The sequence below is a fragment of the Haliaeetus albicilla genome, chromosome 15, assembly GCF_947461875.1.
Source record: "Haliaeetus albicilla chromosome 15, bHalAlb1.1, whole genome shotgun sequence".
NCBI lineage: Eukaryota > Metazoa > Chordata > Aves > Accipitriformes > Accipitridae > Haliaeetus > Haliaeetus albicilla.
In genome coordinates, this window is record NC_091497.1 from 32,829,113 (window position 1) to 32,846,951 (window position 17,839).

The window sequence follows — 17,839 nt, forward strand, 5'->3', positions numbered from 1 at the left end:
CTCTTTTGTTTCATTATCTTTTTACTGACCATTTGATTTGAGGTAAATCTTCTGACACATGACCATAAGGATGACTGCTGACATAGGATCATTCCCAAGCATCCCCAGTGTGATTGCAGATTTTATTTTTTTTTTAAAGTAAGTTTTTCTGCTTATATATTAAGATCTCCTAAGGAAAGTTCCGAGGTCTGATTCTCTGCACACTCTGTTCACACCCAGGGTGGCAAAGTAGTCATATTTAAAAATATATTACCTTGCACATTTAGATAAAACCCAAACAAGTCCACTGAAAAATTACAGTGTCTGGCCATGACGAACTCTAATTTTTCTCCACAACCACCTAAAATCCTTTGTTTGCATTAGTTTTTAATTTTCCATTCTGATGGGAATTTGGTAGTTAAAATATTAACACAGCTATAGCCATCACCTATTTTGCATGGTTTTGTACCGGTTACGCAGTGATATAATCCAAGCAATTTAGATGCAGTTACTCTGAACTGATGTCCTGCAAACACTAAGAATATGAGTAACTTTAAACAGGCAAACTGAGACACTGAATTTGAATAAAACTATTGAGTTTGTCAGCTTTTCTTTGTCCTAAAATGAAGATTTCAATCTGACTGAAAAATGTTAAGCTTTTGTGCAGTCAAATAACTTTGGACACAATGAATTAGGGTCTGCAGAACCATTGTTAGAACTATTTTCGGGGTGAGATAACAGGGTATGTCTATGATTAAATTACATCGAACATAGTAGGATTCAATCAAGGAGGCTTTTGAATTGCTGTTGCTATTTACCAGGTGTCACATGTCAAAGCTGCAGGTATATCAAAGAACTTCACTGCGTTATATAAAATTTCCAAAGACCCTTTTACTATATTTCAAGGAGTGTCCTCAGAAGATTATATTATAAATCTGAAGACCAAATAACTTCTTTTCCAAGTGTCTTTGCTTTTATGGGTTGAAGTGCCAGATGGATTAGCTAAATGTATTCTCTTTCAACGGTCAGTGCAAAGTATGTCAAAAAAGGTAAATCTGGCAAGGAGTTTTCCAAAGAACATGAGAAATGGTGATACCCTGGAGCATATGTACAGTAGTCTGGTACTTTAGAGGTAAAACCCAGAGGATTTTCAATTCAGGGGTCTTATCTGGCACATTTCACCCTATGGTGCCTTTTGTAGCTAAAACGATCTGTTTCCCTTCATTTGATAACTTCTGAAAAATATGCCTTTGTATGCTTTTCTCTATATGTTATAAAGCTTGATGAAACTGTAAGATTACAGCAAGGTTTTGAGGGGACTTCTTATTAACAGCCGTACTACTTTAATATGCATTGAAATTGTAAACAAGAGCGTGTATGCCATAAGATCAGTTGGAGGAATAAATGTATTTTGGTTTTAAGATGGAGATAACAAAAAGGAAACAAAATCCATTTGGGTTTCTTATTTTAATACTCTTTGTGAAAGGAAATACTCCCAATAGATGGCACTGTGGTTCTGTGATTCAGGTGTTACTGATGTCTGTGCAACTGTGCAGTGCTATTTATTGATGCTGCTTATTAATTTTAATCTTATAGTGCGACTTCTTAGTAAAATTAATTTAATTGGCTTATTACTATTGCAAGTACATTGTTCCTGAGACTGACATGTTTTAAGCTATATGCACTTATCCAGAGTATATCTTTTCAGTAGAAAAATGTCTGTCCTTAGAAGAAGACAATGATTGCAATGGCTCATTTTGGACCAGTTTACTGAGACAGTTAAATTCTGCAACACGCTCTTTCTCTTTGCCCAGCAAGTTATTTAAAATGACTTGAGCCTTCAGCAGACATTGTACTGTGAGTATGTATGGGAGAGATTAAACCAAACCAGAATAACTACTTAAGACAAACCTCCAGTTTATAAAACAACTGATGGCATTTAAATCTTTTAATCTGCTTTACTAGCAGTGGGATCTGACAAAACAATAAAGCGTTGGAACACCATTTTACATTAACATTACAAAATACAGCAAACGTTTTTCTCTATGTATTTACATAAGCAAACATATAGGTATTCAAAATAGAATGCATCTCACCGTCTGGCAATAATTACATAAGTACAGTGCATGGTTGGCTGGATGGGATAGATACATAGGATTTTTTACCCTGAAGTGTATAAAGGATGCACACCAGCTTAGGAGATACGTGGTGAGCTTCATGTCTTTGGACATTTTTCAGATGCAGCCTTAACAATAATAAATTTTAAATCTACATGAAAAATTGAGGATTAAAACATTTTTTCAGACAAAGTGGGTTTTTTGGATTCAGATGTGACAGGCTGCCTCAGCATGCTTTTCCTGTAAGGTAGGGGAAGGCCCTCACCTCTGAGCTAGTCTGTGTGAATGTCTTCTTTTTTTTTGCCTGGAAAATTACAGACGTTTCCATTCCAGTCTGATGCATAATGAAAACACTCACATTTTTTTGCAAGATGGAAGTGTTGCTCTGAAGCTGGTCATACTAAACTGTAGAGCTCATCCCAAGCGTGGGCCCAGTGCTATAAATTCTGGTTTAAAATGGCTGAACTTTGTCATCTGTCTGCAGTATAATGACTCTATTAATTGCTATCTACTGATGAACAACCTCCCGCAGATCTGGCATGGTGCGTAGAACAAATTCAGACGCTGACTCTGACATCCTCACTAAGGCAAACCGCACAAAATTCTGTTAACATTTTGGTGCGAGGCGGCAGAATCAGGCCTTGCTAAACTGTCAAAGATGTCCATAAAGAGCTGGAGATATTGGTCTTTATCTGCTGTGAATTCTTGGCTTCGAGAGGCTTCTTAGGCAAAAGCTGCTGATCACTCAATAAAACCACCTCTCTGAGTGCTCGCGAAATTAAAATGTCAGATATCCCTGCTTCTAAGCAAAAAAATAAGTTTTATGTTACCTCCAGCTGTCAGTTAAAGGAATGCTGTCAAGTCTTTTAGGTCCAAAACATAGGTTTTATTCTAATAAGCTGGAAAAACATTATCGTTCAGAGTCATCTTCTAATGAAACATCAAGCAAGTAATTGAAACCCTCTCTGTTTGTAGTGAAACATTCCCCGTCAGTATTTGCAACCTGAGCAGTTTGACACTGTGAAAGGGGAACAGAAGGTGAAATGAAAGAGAAACGGGGGGGCCTGATTTGCTCTGCCACGTGGGCGAAATGCAGACGGTAAGCAGAGAGCGTAAACAGCAAACCTTAAATGCACAGTAACAGTTTATCAAGTGCAAGCTGGTGAAGGAGACTGAGCAGACCAGCAGCCAGACCCTCAGGGTTTTTGGGGGGGAATTGAACTTCGGAGAAGTGCAGGGTGCCATACACAGTACAGTATGCAGGCAGGCTCTGCTCCCCGGCACAAATGGGCAATAGGACACGAGCCGTCCGTCCCGTCGGCTTCTTTCTCTTGCAAGGCCAGAGACACTCGCATCAAGATGGGCACAAATCGCACAAAACATGGCAATTCCCTCCGCCGGTGGAAGCATCTGTGTTTCCTTTCCCCTCACACGCAGGGTTAGAGACCTTCGATCCCGTGTCCGTATTCATCATTTCAAGGCAATCTAGTTCGGTGGCAGATCCTGAGCCTCAGACCTCTACTTGCAAAAGACCTTTGGTTTTATTACCGCCTACTTCTTCCCTGGGGTGCCCGTTCCCAAGGGTGAATCCTCAAAACCATCACTCCTGTTGTGGAGTGGAGATATCTGGACACCAGGAGGTACCCAAATACCCTGTTTCGTGGGATGCCCTGGACCACTCGTGCTCCATCAGTGCTCCAGCCCTTGCCTGGCTGGCCTGTGTGATACGAGCCGGCCGTTGTCCTTAGCTCAAGCCCCTCATTTAGGGTCTATATCAAACTCGTCAGGAAACAATGGAAAGTCACTGTTCTCACCTACTGCTACGGTGGTCTTCATGCTCAGCTGTGTTCAGCAGATTCCCCCCGAAATCCCTTCTGTGCCTGTGTGGCACCCCTCACACGGTGCTGTGTGGGAGGCAGGGGCAGCGAGTTCATTTTTCCTTCTGTTGAAGCTGTTCAGTGGTGTTTAAATGTACCCAGAGCCAGAGAGACCATATAAACCACCTCGGTGAGCACAGCATTTATACCACTTGATTTATCAGATGATCCTGAATTCCCATTTTTGGGGGGACACCACTAACGGCCACGCTGCGGAGTGAGCCGGCGTCACCTCCTGCACACCGAGCTCCTGTGTCACCTGTGCACGGTGGCTCTGACCTATCCCACGTTGGGGGAAAGGGCTCATAAAAGCAGCAGATTTGGTTATCATCCTGGCGAGAGAGCAATAAAAGCAGTTTCTTGGAAATCAGCCAAACACCCAGCCAAGTTTCAAGTCCTCTTCTACCACAGATCAGTATTTTAAGCTAAAAGTCTTCCTCTTCCAAAGACCCCCAGCTGGTAGGCTAGAATCAGATACACTTTCTCGCTGTCTCTCTCTTTCTTTGCCTTAGTGGACGTTTAATTGGTCTGTGAAAACTGAACAACTTCAAGAGAAGGACTGATGAAGGCATTGGAGTTTGGCTTCTGGGTAGGCAGTGTTTTTTTCATAGTGGATAGGATCTGAAACTGGAATACATCCTGCTTCTGATGATTATGGCTGCAAAATTCGTGGAACGAATCAAATGCTTGGCTTTAGGTTTTGCAGGTGGATGCAACATTTCTGTTTCTGCTCTCCAGCAGAGTCCCACTGGCTTCAGTGAAATTGTCTATAATGCCCGAAAGCAAACAGTTTCATGACTAGGCATTTCTGTCAAACAATGTATTTGATGTTCTTTGTGTAATCTATTCTGCCCTTGGAGCTATGCAGGTGAAATACAGTGCCACTTATAAGTCCTGTTATTTTTCAAGTGGGCTCCATTTGCCCATACATATTTCATTAAGGCTGAGTCCTAATAGTGCAAGCTACCTACCGTTCCTGAGCAATCTACCGTAACAGCAAAACAGCAAAACCAGGGAAAACAATTTTGAGCAACTAACAGTTTTCTAATAATTCCGGCTCTATAAGCCCTAAAACAAAACCAGAAGGACATTCTTCATAATGGCCTTTTTAACCAAAGAGGAATGATGAGAGAGGATCTGCTGCAGCCTTTTACTGAAGGCTTTACTCAGGCAAAACTTCCACTGACATTACTTAAATCAGACTCTGTTGGAATCAAACAGAGGCACGGACGTGGAATCGTTCTGGAAATTATTTAGCAATGTTGTGCCTGATTTTCCACTCTTCTCTCACTTCACTTCAATTCCCTATCAACACCAGTGGGAAGGAGCAGGGAATCAAGCCCAATGATTACTTTTGAAACATTGCTATCAAGTTTTAAGCTGAACAGATGAAACTTTCTGAATGGAAATAAAGCACAAGACATGAAATAAAGATTACGAATGGTGGTAGAAACAAAGGATCATTCAAGTATAATTTACCTCTGAAGAGTGCTGATTTGAACTACAGAACAAATGGCAGAAAAGCCCAGTAACATTTCAGAATGGTCACTCCAAAGAAAAAAATAGCCATAAAAACACTGTTACCAAAATGTCCATATAATTAATCTATACAGGTTTTAATAGATTTTTCTTTAATACTTTAAAATTTATTTTAAATATATATTAGCAAATTAACCATCATTTTATTTAATATTCCATAAAGTGCTCATTCAGTAGATGATAGCAAAATTCCATTGTAGCAAGACAAACTAGCTGGAGCCTACTCTGCGAGGACATCAAAGGACAGCTTAGCTTTCATTTACAAAGAGAAAAGAAAAGCGTAGGTTTCTTCACAGCCCATGTTATAATACCAGAAATTGCATTTTTTTTCTTTAAGAAATATATCCTTTAGAATATTAAAAAAATAAGTTTAATAAAGCCTGTGCTTAAAACAGCCAAAGTACTGTATGAAAAAAAATTGCACATTTGATACCATTTCAACCCTGCTTTTCATCCACAGGATAATATGAGGAGTATGTGATGTTATTGGAGGGTCTCTTGAGCAGGGCTGATTTTCCTGAGCTATGAGAGCTTCTCACAGCCAGGTGAAATTTTCAGTGTACGCACGGTGGGGGTCATGGCAGCTGCTGACCGTCACACACCGCTAACCTTTTCGTTTGCTGGGCTGATACTTGCCTTGGAGGTACCATCCAAGTGATGTATTCCTATCGTGACCATCGAATAATCCTTAGCCATAATTTTGGCCTCTTTTTTCAAACTCTTCATTTGCGCTAGCTGAAGCTGGCTGGAATTATACGCAAGTGCTGGGATAGTGTTCACTAGAATCAGCTGGAAAGGTTTCTTCTCCTCCTTGTAGCGACACTGAATGTAACGAGAGAAAGCTGAGCGGTAGGTTTTGTTGAACAACGTATACACGAGTGGGTTGACAGCCGAAGAAAGGTAGCCAATCCAGACAAATATGTTGAGTAGTCCTCCAATGACCTCTTGATTGCATGACTCCTTGCAAATTACGGCCATCACATTGGTGATGAAAAACGGGCACCACATCACAACAAACAGAAAGAAGACAATGCCAAGAACCTTGGAAGCCTTCTGCTCGTTGCTGATGGATTGCATAGTTCTCCTCCCAGAAGTCCCCATGTCTCTGTTCAAAGAGCGCTGGAAGAGTTTCTCTGAGGACAGGGAACTCTGAGGGAGGAAGCTAAATGAAGCAAACTTGGTCTTTGGGCCAATGTCATTCACACATAGCATAGCTTCCTTCTGCAGTGTCTTGATAGTTAAAAAGTAGGTGACCACCATGATGGTTAGAGGGATGAAGAATGCCACAAAAGAGCCTACTAGGACAAAATTGTCATCCACAAGTAAGCAGCTGCCTTTCTTAAACACTTTGGAGTCATCTTGTAGTCCAAAGACAGGTACAGGCATGGAGATACCTGAAGGAGGATGAGAGAAAGAAGAGGTTAAACACAATAATAAAAAACACCATCTCCAATCTCCAAGAAAAAATTAACAAAACATTCTTAGCTATACACAGATCATTTCTCAAAGATTTAATGGTTATAGGACACAAATGAACACTAACAGATAGAGCCACAATTGACAGACATCCCAAAGCAAACTGAATTTATAAGGGAAGGAAAAATACTGAGTCTCATATTTCAGCAGCAACACAATGCTAATCCTGTTCTTGTTGAATTTTACTGGGGCCACACTGAGAAAAGATGCTGTGTGAAACGTTGGTCTTGCAGATGTTGAGTTTCAGGAACTAAGCTGTGGTCTACCAGGCTCTGGCATTTGTGCTGCCACCACTTTTACAGGGATCCAGCAAAGAAGGGCAGGGGAAGAGCAGCGTTGGTGTTACACGGGATTTCACTGTTGCTCTCATCTGAATTCCCTCTCTCCTTCAAAGAAACCTCAGCCACAAGTAGAACACATTTGCTTCCATCCAACTGTCCCATGACACCTACTAGCAACAAATGTGTAACTCCTTATATTCTTGGATCTTGGGGGGCCTGTAATGATCTCCAGACTTGCTCCTTGGTTCCTGGCACCTTGGCAAAGGCTTTTGTCAACTATGATCAAGACGATACCATGTCTTTCTTTTCTAGGGTGGCTTGAGAGTGGTCTTAGGCTGATTTTTGTAAGAGGATTAGAAGTGTTCTGGGTACTGGTTTCTCACTAGGCTGTGAAATACTGATTTAAGGAGGAAAGATAAATTTTTATCGTAGGTCTGAGAGTAATCTTTCATTGGGTCTTTTTCTTTTCTCCCTGTAATCTCCATACAGTCAACACAGTCTAAATGCCCAAAAGACTTTCCGCGCCAACAGCCAGAGGAAGGATGGGGACAAAGTAAGGACTGAGAAACACCGATATGAGGCAGCCTGGGATGTGATTCACCCTGCGGGGCTGCACGGGTCCCTTCAGGGTAATGCCAAAAGCTCAGCCCTGACGGCAAGGGCAGCCATGCAAACTTTGTTTTCCCTGCAGCGCGTGCTACGTCCGTGCCCTGTCATGAGCGGCAAGGCCAGGTGATGAAGTCCATTCTCCTTGGACGGCTCGCTCTGATTCAAGCCCGCTCGGCCATTTCCTCAGGGACTTCTGCAAAATGCTGCTAGTGTCTGAGCAAAATCAAACAGTTACTGTTTCTTTGGTTGTTGGTTTTGGGGGTTTTCCAATATTTGTCTCCTTCCCTCCCCCCATATGGATGCTGTCTCTCGAAGAGAGGCAATGTTCAGACAGCAAAAGGGATGATGTGCTGTGAAGACGGCAAAAGTGGATTCGTGAAGCAGGGAGCGATAATGCAGCCCTGTCTGGATAAAAGCAGCTAGGAGTCTGACTCCTGTGGAAAGTTAGCATAATCTGGGGGCTTCAGTCCCCTTTGCATCTTTGAACAGAAGTCCCAGATGCTGTATTCGACTTCTGAGGAAGAAAAAAATTAGAGAAGAATTTCTTATGATGTGAGGATGATGCTGTGTCCTACCTTGTCCCCTGTGTGCCCAACAGTGTCCTTACTGGTCCACAGATGAGTCCTGAAACTCATCCTCTCAACTTCAGCATTTCAGTGGTACCTCCTTCTACCTCCCTTCCTTTCCCTTCTTCCCACTCTGGTGCTTAGACTGGGAGCCCTTTAAAAGCACAGGCTGTCTCTTCATTTCACACGTTTCCAGTGCCCAGCATAACAGCTCCAGTCCTTGAGGGAGGCTGTGGAGTCCAGGCACAGTACAAAACAATAATAATAACAGTAATAATAATATTAGATTATTCTCTTCAAATGTTCCATTCTTTTGGTGCTTCTGGAGCTTCTACAAAGTTCTTTATTTTTCTAACACCACCGCTCTTTATTTTTCTAACAACACTGTAGCTTATTTTATCTGCACAGCTTTGAACTGAGTCATGGCAATGCCTTGGGCCAGCTTACAAAAGTGCTGTTCTTATCTGCCCGGGGCAGAAGCTGGTGGAGAGCTTGCGGTATTGCCCTTTCTGTTTCTGCTGCACAAGCCCTAAAGGCTTGAACTTGGGCTATGAGAAGCCGGTGGGTGAGGTGCAAACTCATGCAGTGCCTGGCAGCTCCTGGGTCGAGCTGATGGAAACCTCCAGTGATGCTGGGAAAGCTGCTGCCTAAAAAAGCGCAAGACTGATGGCACAGAGGGAGAGGTCACCCGCAGGAGCCACATTGCCCAGCCACGGTAGAGTAATCTGGGGTGCCGAACACCTCCAGGGAAATGGGGAATGCTTTGAAGTTTGTTTTCTTTTTGAAAAAGTTGAAGGGATACTGAAGGCACCCAGCACCTCCCAGCATTACACTTCAGCTGCGTGACGACACAGCACTAGTCAGAGCAATACCACAAGTTTCCCGTCCGGTTCTGCTCTGTACTGATAACAGCAGGGCTGGTTTTTCATTTCATTCAAAGACCTAGTGTGAGCTGCAGAGATAAAATAAACAATGGTATTGACAGGGTAAAAAGATGCCTTTCATTACTGCAGATCTTATGGTTCAGCTGCATTGGGAGGCATGGGAGGAGAGGCAGCAGCGCTAAAAAGAGGAAAATTCTAGCGTATTTGCAAGCTTTTTCAAGTAAAAGGCCAAAGTCAGTTACAACTCCTCACCCAAAATACAAGGGCAGCAATTCCCCACCTGCTTTGTTTTGTTGTTAGCAGCTCCTGGAGGACTGGCATCTAAATCCGGATTTCTGACTTTAAAAAATGACTGAATGGAAAGAAGCTTCAGCTTCTAGCTGGAGTTTTCACATTTCCTCGTCATTCCTTTAACAAGTGCAAAAGTGCTCTTCACAGCAGAGCTGTAGCAGGCACTGCTAGTCATGGAAGTTTTTCTGGATGACCATTCAAAGCATCTTTCCCCTACAGCCGCAGGTAACTGGCCTGTATACAGTTTGGAGATACCAAACGTATCACAGGTCAGTAGCAGAGAACATTGACAGCTGTAACCTGCTTTTTGTGTACACCCTAGTTCAGCTGGTGTAGGGCATCCCACAAATGGTACTGTGGCATTCCTGCATGGAATAAATTAACTTCCAGCCCAACTCTCTCTTTTCGTATCTCTACAGGGACTAAACTTATTGCTCCCTTCCCCAAAGGAACAGAGTTTGTCCCTCTTCAACAGGTAGCTTCTGGCTTCTGTAGCATGAGGATGGCAAATCCCTGTAAGGACACTGGGACCAAATTCAAAGGCAGTCATCTTCAAACTGTAAATAAAAGAGCTTCCATGTACAACCCAAGTTGACTATTCTGATGGGATTTTTAAGAGGCATCACACATGGCCAAGAAAGTCACTCAGGTTTGGACAAGATCAAGCTTGTACTGTAGATTCATAATAAAAAATCCCAGTCTAAGCTGTATTAGCATTATTGCAGCTGACTGAATTCATTCTTTAAAGATCGAAGCTGACCGATCTATTTCTCCTTGATGATTCCAATGTATAATTTCTTGCTGGTTTTATTGTCTTCACTTTCCAGCTCCCTGCTCTTGGTGACTGTGGCTGTTTAAGAAGACACAGGCTCTGCCTGCGTATCGTGACTTCAAGGAAGAAAATCAGCTTCACAAGAAAGGATCACGCAGAGCTACCAGGTAGAGACGAGCAGGTATTTGGGAAATGGACCATGTACAAACAGTAGATCTGGGGGAAACAACTTGGCAAGGTTGTTGCAGAACAGCTATTCCATGTCCCTGGCTCCCACTAGCTCAAGGTCAGTCTGGAAAGAGTCTTGATATCCCCTGAGTGCTTTTTTATGGTTTATCTTCCTCTGCTTCCAAATCCAGCTAAACTGAGACAAAGGAAACACTCAGCACAGAATGGGAGCATCCATTCAAGCACTGGAGGTACATTAGCCAGTGCCTTTCCAGTTGATATTCCCACTTATATCAGAACATTTGCCCTTGTGGACAAACCCTAAATATTATGTTCCTCTGGTAGAAGATGGTTTATTTATAAAGCTTGATGTATACACAGGTGGCTGTTTCAAACTTTATGGACTTTAATAAACCACAAAACAGAACCCAAGCAATAAAGATGAGTAATAAATCCCACATTAAACCTCAACCATTTGGACACAATTTCAGAATGACAAAAAGCTCTTGAAAACACCAAAGGTTAAGAAGTAAAGCAATAGCATCCTTCTTGTTGTTCTCTCAAAAAGCCTGGTAAAACTGACAAAGGTTGATTTAGCGGTACACATTGCTGGCTTGCAAATCTTCGGAGATATACAGCAGCCATAAAACCACTTTAACTGGACAGGTAAACTGGGTTTGCGGCTGCCTTGAGCTGCTGAGACTATCAATGAATCAAAACCGGAATTTACAATATGCCCTGCAGGGTGGCACACTGGGGCTACTTAGGATGAAGAGAAGGAGGGGGAGTGACCTGATAAAGTCAAAGTTCCTTCTGTGAAGTCTCCTTCAAGCAGAAACTGTCAGTCACATGCTTTCACCTCACATATATCCCTTGCAATCGATTTGAATACAAATGAGCATTACTATGTGCCTTAATAAATGTCCAAGGGATAGGAAATACCTTTTAGAAATGTCATTACAGTTTCTCAGCAAAATTCGACACCTTTCTTCACCTCTGCATGAAAAAGAAAAAAGCCTCCCCAGCTCCAGTTTGAGCAGTCGCATTGATTCAGACGTACTCAGGTGATGGGCCAGATCACGGGCCACTGCACAGAGCTGCGCTGTGACACCGGAGACCTCTGAAGGGATTGCTGCTTGAAGAAGGCCAGTCTCTCCCTCAAGCAGCTGCATGTGGCAATATTGTCTTAAGTTCTTCAGAAAAGCCCACGCCTTGTGTCTGGTGCTTTTCCGTACTCGGAGAACGTCCTCCTTTGGTACATCTACACAAGCAAACAACAAACAGCCATCCGTGTGCGCTCACGTGGTGCATCCCAGGGCAAACGACGCATACCCTCGGTTTCATGTTGTATAAAAATTGCCTCGGTGCAACGCAGCCATTACATTATTTGTAATATTTTGCACCAAAATAACCACACAAAATAATACTCATTCCTTTGGGCTACATAGTGCCCTGTGTGGATGTCTGCTTGCTCTAGGAACACAAAGCACAGTGAGCCACTTGTGGGGGGACCACGGACCGTATCCTCCTTGGAGTATCAAGGATGCAAATATGTCTGGAGCTTATAGCAGGAGCCGGAGTTTAGCAACAGCTACTCGTGTGCTTTCAATTAAACACCCACAAAGAGCCGCTCAGTCTGGCTCTACCTCTCTGCTTGGTGTATGGCACTCACCGCTATGGGAGTTATCGTTTCCCCAGACCTGCAAACACTTAACGGATTTCTGCACGCACCTGAAAACGTTATTTCCCAACCGACTCATTTCCAGTCACAACAAACCTTTCATGTTGTCATTTCGTCGCTACCCAAGTAGTGCCAGCCACATTGCCGATAGCAAGGTTGCGCGGTTTGCTGATGGGTGGCAGCGCAGAAGCAGAAATTTCCACCTGGGGGCAGGTGGACAAGCTCTGGGTGGTTTGGGAGCCGCCATCTCAGGCTGCATCTAGTTAGCATGAATGTTAAAAATCTTCTGCCTTGCCTAGTCAGCATGGCAGTGTCCCCAAAGTCCTGGGCTAGAATTTCTCCTTGCGAGCGAGACAAGGACGGATCTCTTCCCTGGCGGCAGGTACCCGTGTTGGTGGGGGCAGGAGCGGGTGAGGAGCTTTCTCTCACAAATCCCCACGTAATATTTGCTTTCAGATGGATCTTCTCAGGAGCTAAGAGTCACCATGTCGGCGGAGCATCGTCTCCTTGCTGCATTCCAAGGGACCAGCCCCACAGGACTGGAGTCAGAGCGGGTCCAGGCATTTTCCTTATTGCTGTCTACGGGCCAAATCTAGCTTTTTATTCGAGGGCACACACAGAGCTGGTTTTCTGTAGCTTTCCCTTGGAGCATTTTATTTGGTCACACATGTTCTATTTAATATAACTGAAAAGAAAACTACTTTATATTTAACTTCACATAGGGGGTGCAAGGTAATACTTGGATTATTCTGTAAATTTTGAAATGGCTTTGTTCTTGGCAGCTCAGAAAATCTCAAAGGAAACATATTATTTAGCCTTGTAGGAGATATATTCAATTCTTTTTATGTGAGAAAATGATTGTAAATGGTCATTTATAATAATATAATGCCGTAAATTGTCTACTTCACTTTAGAAAAACAAAATCAGAAAAGTCTCACTGTCTTCCTGATATATTTCTCATTTATGTTCTCAGTCCTGAAGCCTATTTCTTACAAGTACAAAGTCTGTGCAAATTAATTTGCAGGACTGTGAGAATAAATTAAATAGAAACAGAATTAGAGGCGCATTGCAGGGAGGACAGAACAAGTTATGAAGGACAGCTGGCCCTTTTTGACCCGACTGATTATGAACCCAGGGCTCCAGGGTGGGCTGAGTTATGGGAGGAAAGTGCTGATGGAGTCGCTGCTTTGGTATAATCCTGTTCCCTTACAAAATGTGCATGCAGCCCTATTTCCTAGAGGCAGCAAGAACCCAGCAGGAGGAAGCAGTTCCTTTGCTCTCGGCTTTAAGTGCTATTCCTGCCTATACGCGCCTCAAATCCCCTTTCTTAGCTGTGCTGCAGGACTTGTTTACAGCATTTCTGTGTCCTTCGTGTCCGGTCCTTCATATTTCCATATTGGATTTACCAATCCTTCTGAGTATTTGAGGAAGACGCAACCTTTTACATAGCAATTTCCAGTGGAGCCTCTCCACCAATACAGTCTTTGCTCTTCTGCTAGTGACATTATCTTTGGTTTGTGCAGAGGCTTCTGCCAAGGTGCTTATTGGCTTCTCACAGCTTTCTCAAATCAAGGAAAAGTTGTTATCCCTCTATATGATACGATTACCCAGCCACTAAAGGGACTAGCAGAGGCATATAGAACTCTACACTTATCAAATAGCTAGGAAGAAAGAAAGATTGATTTATAAATGTCCTGAAGAAATTTATTTTGAAAAAGGATTTAGGGACTGGGGATCTCAGATTATGCCATTCATGTATGCAGCAAGGAGTGATGGTGAACAGACCCTGGTGGTTTCACCTGAACAAGCTGAAATAAGAGGCTCTTGCTATTGCAGTCAAACTCTCTTAGTTTGGTGCCCGCGCAGGTTTGCACAGGCTGCCTCCGCCTTCTGCTGCCTGCAGTGGGTGAAGGGGAGGACTCCAAGGGGTAAAAAATCGCTGGAGAAAGCTGTGCCGCCTGCTTTCATCTTTCATAAGCAGGGAAGCAGTCACACTTCCCAAAGCTAGTCTTGGTATCTCATTGGAATATTGATTTTTTTTTAGTTATTTCCTAATGTGCTTGTAGTTATTCCCAGGTAATGACCTCCTTGGCCCCTGACTGCACATTGACTTATTTTAGCTGAAGCCCTGCAGTTGCTTCTGTCTTTGTAGAGTAAAAGTCTTTCTGCTCGGAGTTAGCACACTGGTGACTTGCTGTATGGGACACCTGCAGGTAAAACCTTCACGTCTAGGGCCAGCAAATAGAACGAGTATGTTCTTGATCACTGGAAGCCTCAGAAAATTGAAAGACTTTATCAATTTATACAGAAATTTTCTTTTAGATGACAGATCCTTGCATTCCATCTGCTTGTTTACTATGGTATTTGTATCTACCGAGGCACAGAACTTTTCCTAAATAAGTAAGAAATACCAAACTGCCCAGTAAATAAATTTTTGCTCAATATGGCTGAAGAACAAAATAATGTGTACCATGTGCCAGATTATTCCATGGTCTCCCATGGATTCAGTGAATCTCCCTTTTACTGTGCTTGGTTAGACCTCATGGCCTGATTCTGAATATTTTAGTGATGTTAAGCCTGGAGAAAGATCTTAAAAAAACCCAGCCCTAGACTTGCTAAGTGTGTCAACTTTTAGATAAAAAGTAAATCGCTTGGCCTTGTGTAGATTACTGTGCAAATACAAGTTATTATAGATGCATCTACAGGGAAGAAGAGGGAGGCAAGAAGGCATCTGGGTTTGCTTTTGCAGCAGAAGGGCGGACAGAGCTGTTTAGCTCCAGGATGTGCAGGAGGTTAAAAGCCAGTAATAGAGACGGGACAAAGAAATGTTTATGGGAGTGATTCGGCAGTGTTTTGGCACCACGTTGCCGTGTCACATCTGAGATGGAATTGCTCCTCCTTTGCCTTGCTCGGTCCTGTGGTTCCCAGATGATGCTGAGGGTGGATGGACCACGAGCATCGGAGTGGCAATGCTGAAGGAGCACTGAGAAGGGCAAACCCCACTCCCTATGGGCCATCTATATGGATGTCGTAGCTTTCTTCTGCTGGGAGCTGGGCTAGGTTAGATTTGCGTCTCCTTCTCGTTAGCCCTTCCTCAGGCCACCAATTCGCATGGGGAGGTGCCTGAAGGAGGGAAGGTCAGGGAGACCTGCCTGCAACCTCAGGTGCATCTTAAAATCTGAGAGTATGAAATATGGCAAGGAGTGGGAAGGTATGGGTACTCTATATCCTCCTCGGCTCAGAGGCATGTGGATACCATAACAAGTCACGTTAAAAGAAGCAGGACTGAAAATCAGCACTAATTTCACATGGACACACACCCACCTGCACGTGCACACGTAGCTGCCTAACTAAGATTGCCAGCTCTTCTAAATAACTGAATGACAAGCTGCGTCTTCATCATCTGAATTCATCACTGCTTACATCAGCCCTGTTTTGATAACTCTGTGCGTAGGGCGTTACGAACGCCGGCAATCCCTGGAAGACCACCAAGGCCAGTGGTGTGAAACCTTTAGCCTGCAGTTTGGCGACGCATCAGTGCTGATGTATCTGTTGGCTCAAAGGAGATGTCCTGCCCGCTCTCAAGTGCATAGGGTAGGAAGGGTATAGGGTCGCAGTGGAGATTTCTGCAAGTTCTGTAGCCCTGTAGTATGTCAATATTGCGTTATACATTTTCATTTGGGTCTGGTGAAGACTCCTGCGAGGAGTCCTCTGCCTGCACACCGTCCTGGTCTCTATCCCAGTGCTCCCAGCCGGGATGGTGGTGGTGTACATCAAGGGAGGCGGACAGGGCACTTGGCCCCACGTGCCAGCCCTTCTACACGGACTGCGGCTTGCTCTGTGCATCTGCCTGCACTTTAATCCCTGCCTCTCACCAAGGAGGGAGAGGGGATGGTGTGTCCTACTGCACAGCGCCTAGAGGAAATCAGCGAAAAAATAATAATAATAAAAAAAATCAGCAGCTGCAAAAATCTGCGGGTGGGAGGAAGGTTTCTAATGTAACAATAAAAGGCTTTTAAGACCTCCCACCCTGCAATTTAATTGCATTATTATTTACAATACCAATTTACTTGCAGTCTGATCTTTGGTGGGGCTGAGACCGGTCACTGTCCCCAAGCCTGGAAAGAGTAGAGAGCAAGGCGGTGTGTGCGAGGCATGGATGGGAGGCCGAAGAAATGGTTTGCCTGGGAGATGCTGGGTGAGCAAAGCCAAAGTCCGAGGGAGCCAGACGGCAGCTACGGTCCTGCTGTCAGTGGGAATCGGGAGGGAGCTGGCCTTAATGTTCTCCTACAGGCGACGGAGGCCAGTAACGGCTCTGTAACCGCTTCATCCATGGTGACTAGAAGTGATTAGAAGTGACTGACCTCATGATAGAGAGCTAAATATTTAGTTTGAAAAATTGCAAGAGGTGCCACGGGTCTCCAGCCTAGCTCTGCGCAGAGGGACGAGGTGCTATTCATTCTTATTTACAGCTCCTGGGTGGACAAACCTGCTACTTCTGGGGCTCAGCAAAATGCAGCAGAGCAGGTCAAACTTCTTCCTTTCTGCGTACTCAGTTAATGTTATCTAAATTGCATAGGTGTTTTTAAGTTCCCTGTAGCAATGGTTTAATTTCTACTTAAAAGACGTTACAAATTTACGGTTGTCACTCGCTTAGGTAAATATCTTAATTTGAAAAGGAAAAGAGCCTCTAAGTGGGATCACCTCCAGCCACTTGCGATATCCCTCCTGTTTAGCACAGGACCTTTCTGTATTCCATGTCAGATGGCTTCGCAATGTTTACTGTTCAGGCCCCTAGGAGAACAGATTTGAAGATAATTGTGCTTTGAGAAAGAAAGAAGTACCATACATTTGTAACAGGATCTTCCCAGGTCACACATTATCAGTCTGCCTTTTAAGCTATGAAGCTCCTGAAGGCTCCTCTGGGCTAATTTGTTATATGCTATAGATGCTACATACACAATAATGCTTTAAAAAAAAATATATAGTAACAATAAGCTAGAAATTATGGAAAAAATCTTAGATATTCCACTGTCATAAGCAACTAATGTGATGGCTCCTGGAGCAGTCTAAGTTACAAGATCCTCTACTATCCCAGTTTCTATACTTCTGGGCTTTTAATTATTACTTGGTATGACTCGTTGAATGCTGATAATTTACTTAACTCTGCCTTAATCCTCCACTGAACTGAATAGAGATTTCTGTTGTTATCTCTCTGAGAGTTCTCCAGCAGCGCTGCTTGACCTCGTTATGTAGTTTAAAAGGAGACTGAATGTAACGATCAGATAAGTTGTTTAATTATTAGTATTTTTTTTTAGCAACAGTTTTGCACTGAGTCTGAAGGGCATGGACAACCAAAACTGTAATTCTTCTGGATTTTCTAGACCTTAAAGCAGGTCCCACTTTAATCCAGATCTTTGTTCTGTCTCTCCATGCCTCCTTTTGTGGTTCCTTGCAGTGGCTGCTGATTAAGCAAATGGTCAGCTCCTTCCAAGTTATCCAAGGAGACTGCACCAATGGCTGGACAGTTATTGGAGGAGATGTCCTGATGCGATGGATAATTTGGAAGGAAAAACAGGATGAGAAGCAGCTTAGAGAC

At 43.4% G+C, this 17,839-nt stretch overlaps 1 protein-coding gene across 2 annotated transcripts in view; it reads right to left on the reverse strand.

Moving 5' to 3' along the window:
- Window positions 1-2,960: 2,960 nt before the first annotated feature.
- Window positions 2,961-17,839, reverse strand: part of HTR2A (5-hydroxytryptamine receptor 2A) — a 30,229-nt gene continuing 15,350 nt past the window's right edge. For both annotated transcript variants that reach the window (XM_009916109.2, XM_069802700.1), the window contains exon 4: window positions 2,961-6,906. In XM_009916109.2, the coding sequence (XP_009914411.1) occupies window positions 6,107-6,906 (800 nt within the window). In that variant the 3' untranslated portion in view covers window positions 2,961-6,106. The remainder of the gene's footprint in view (window positions 6,907-17,839) is intronic.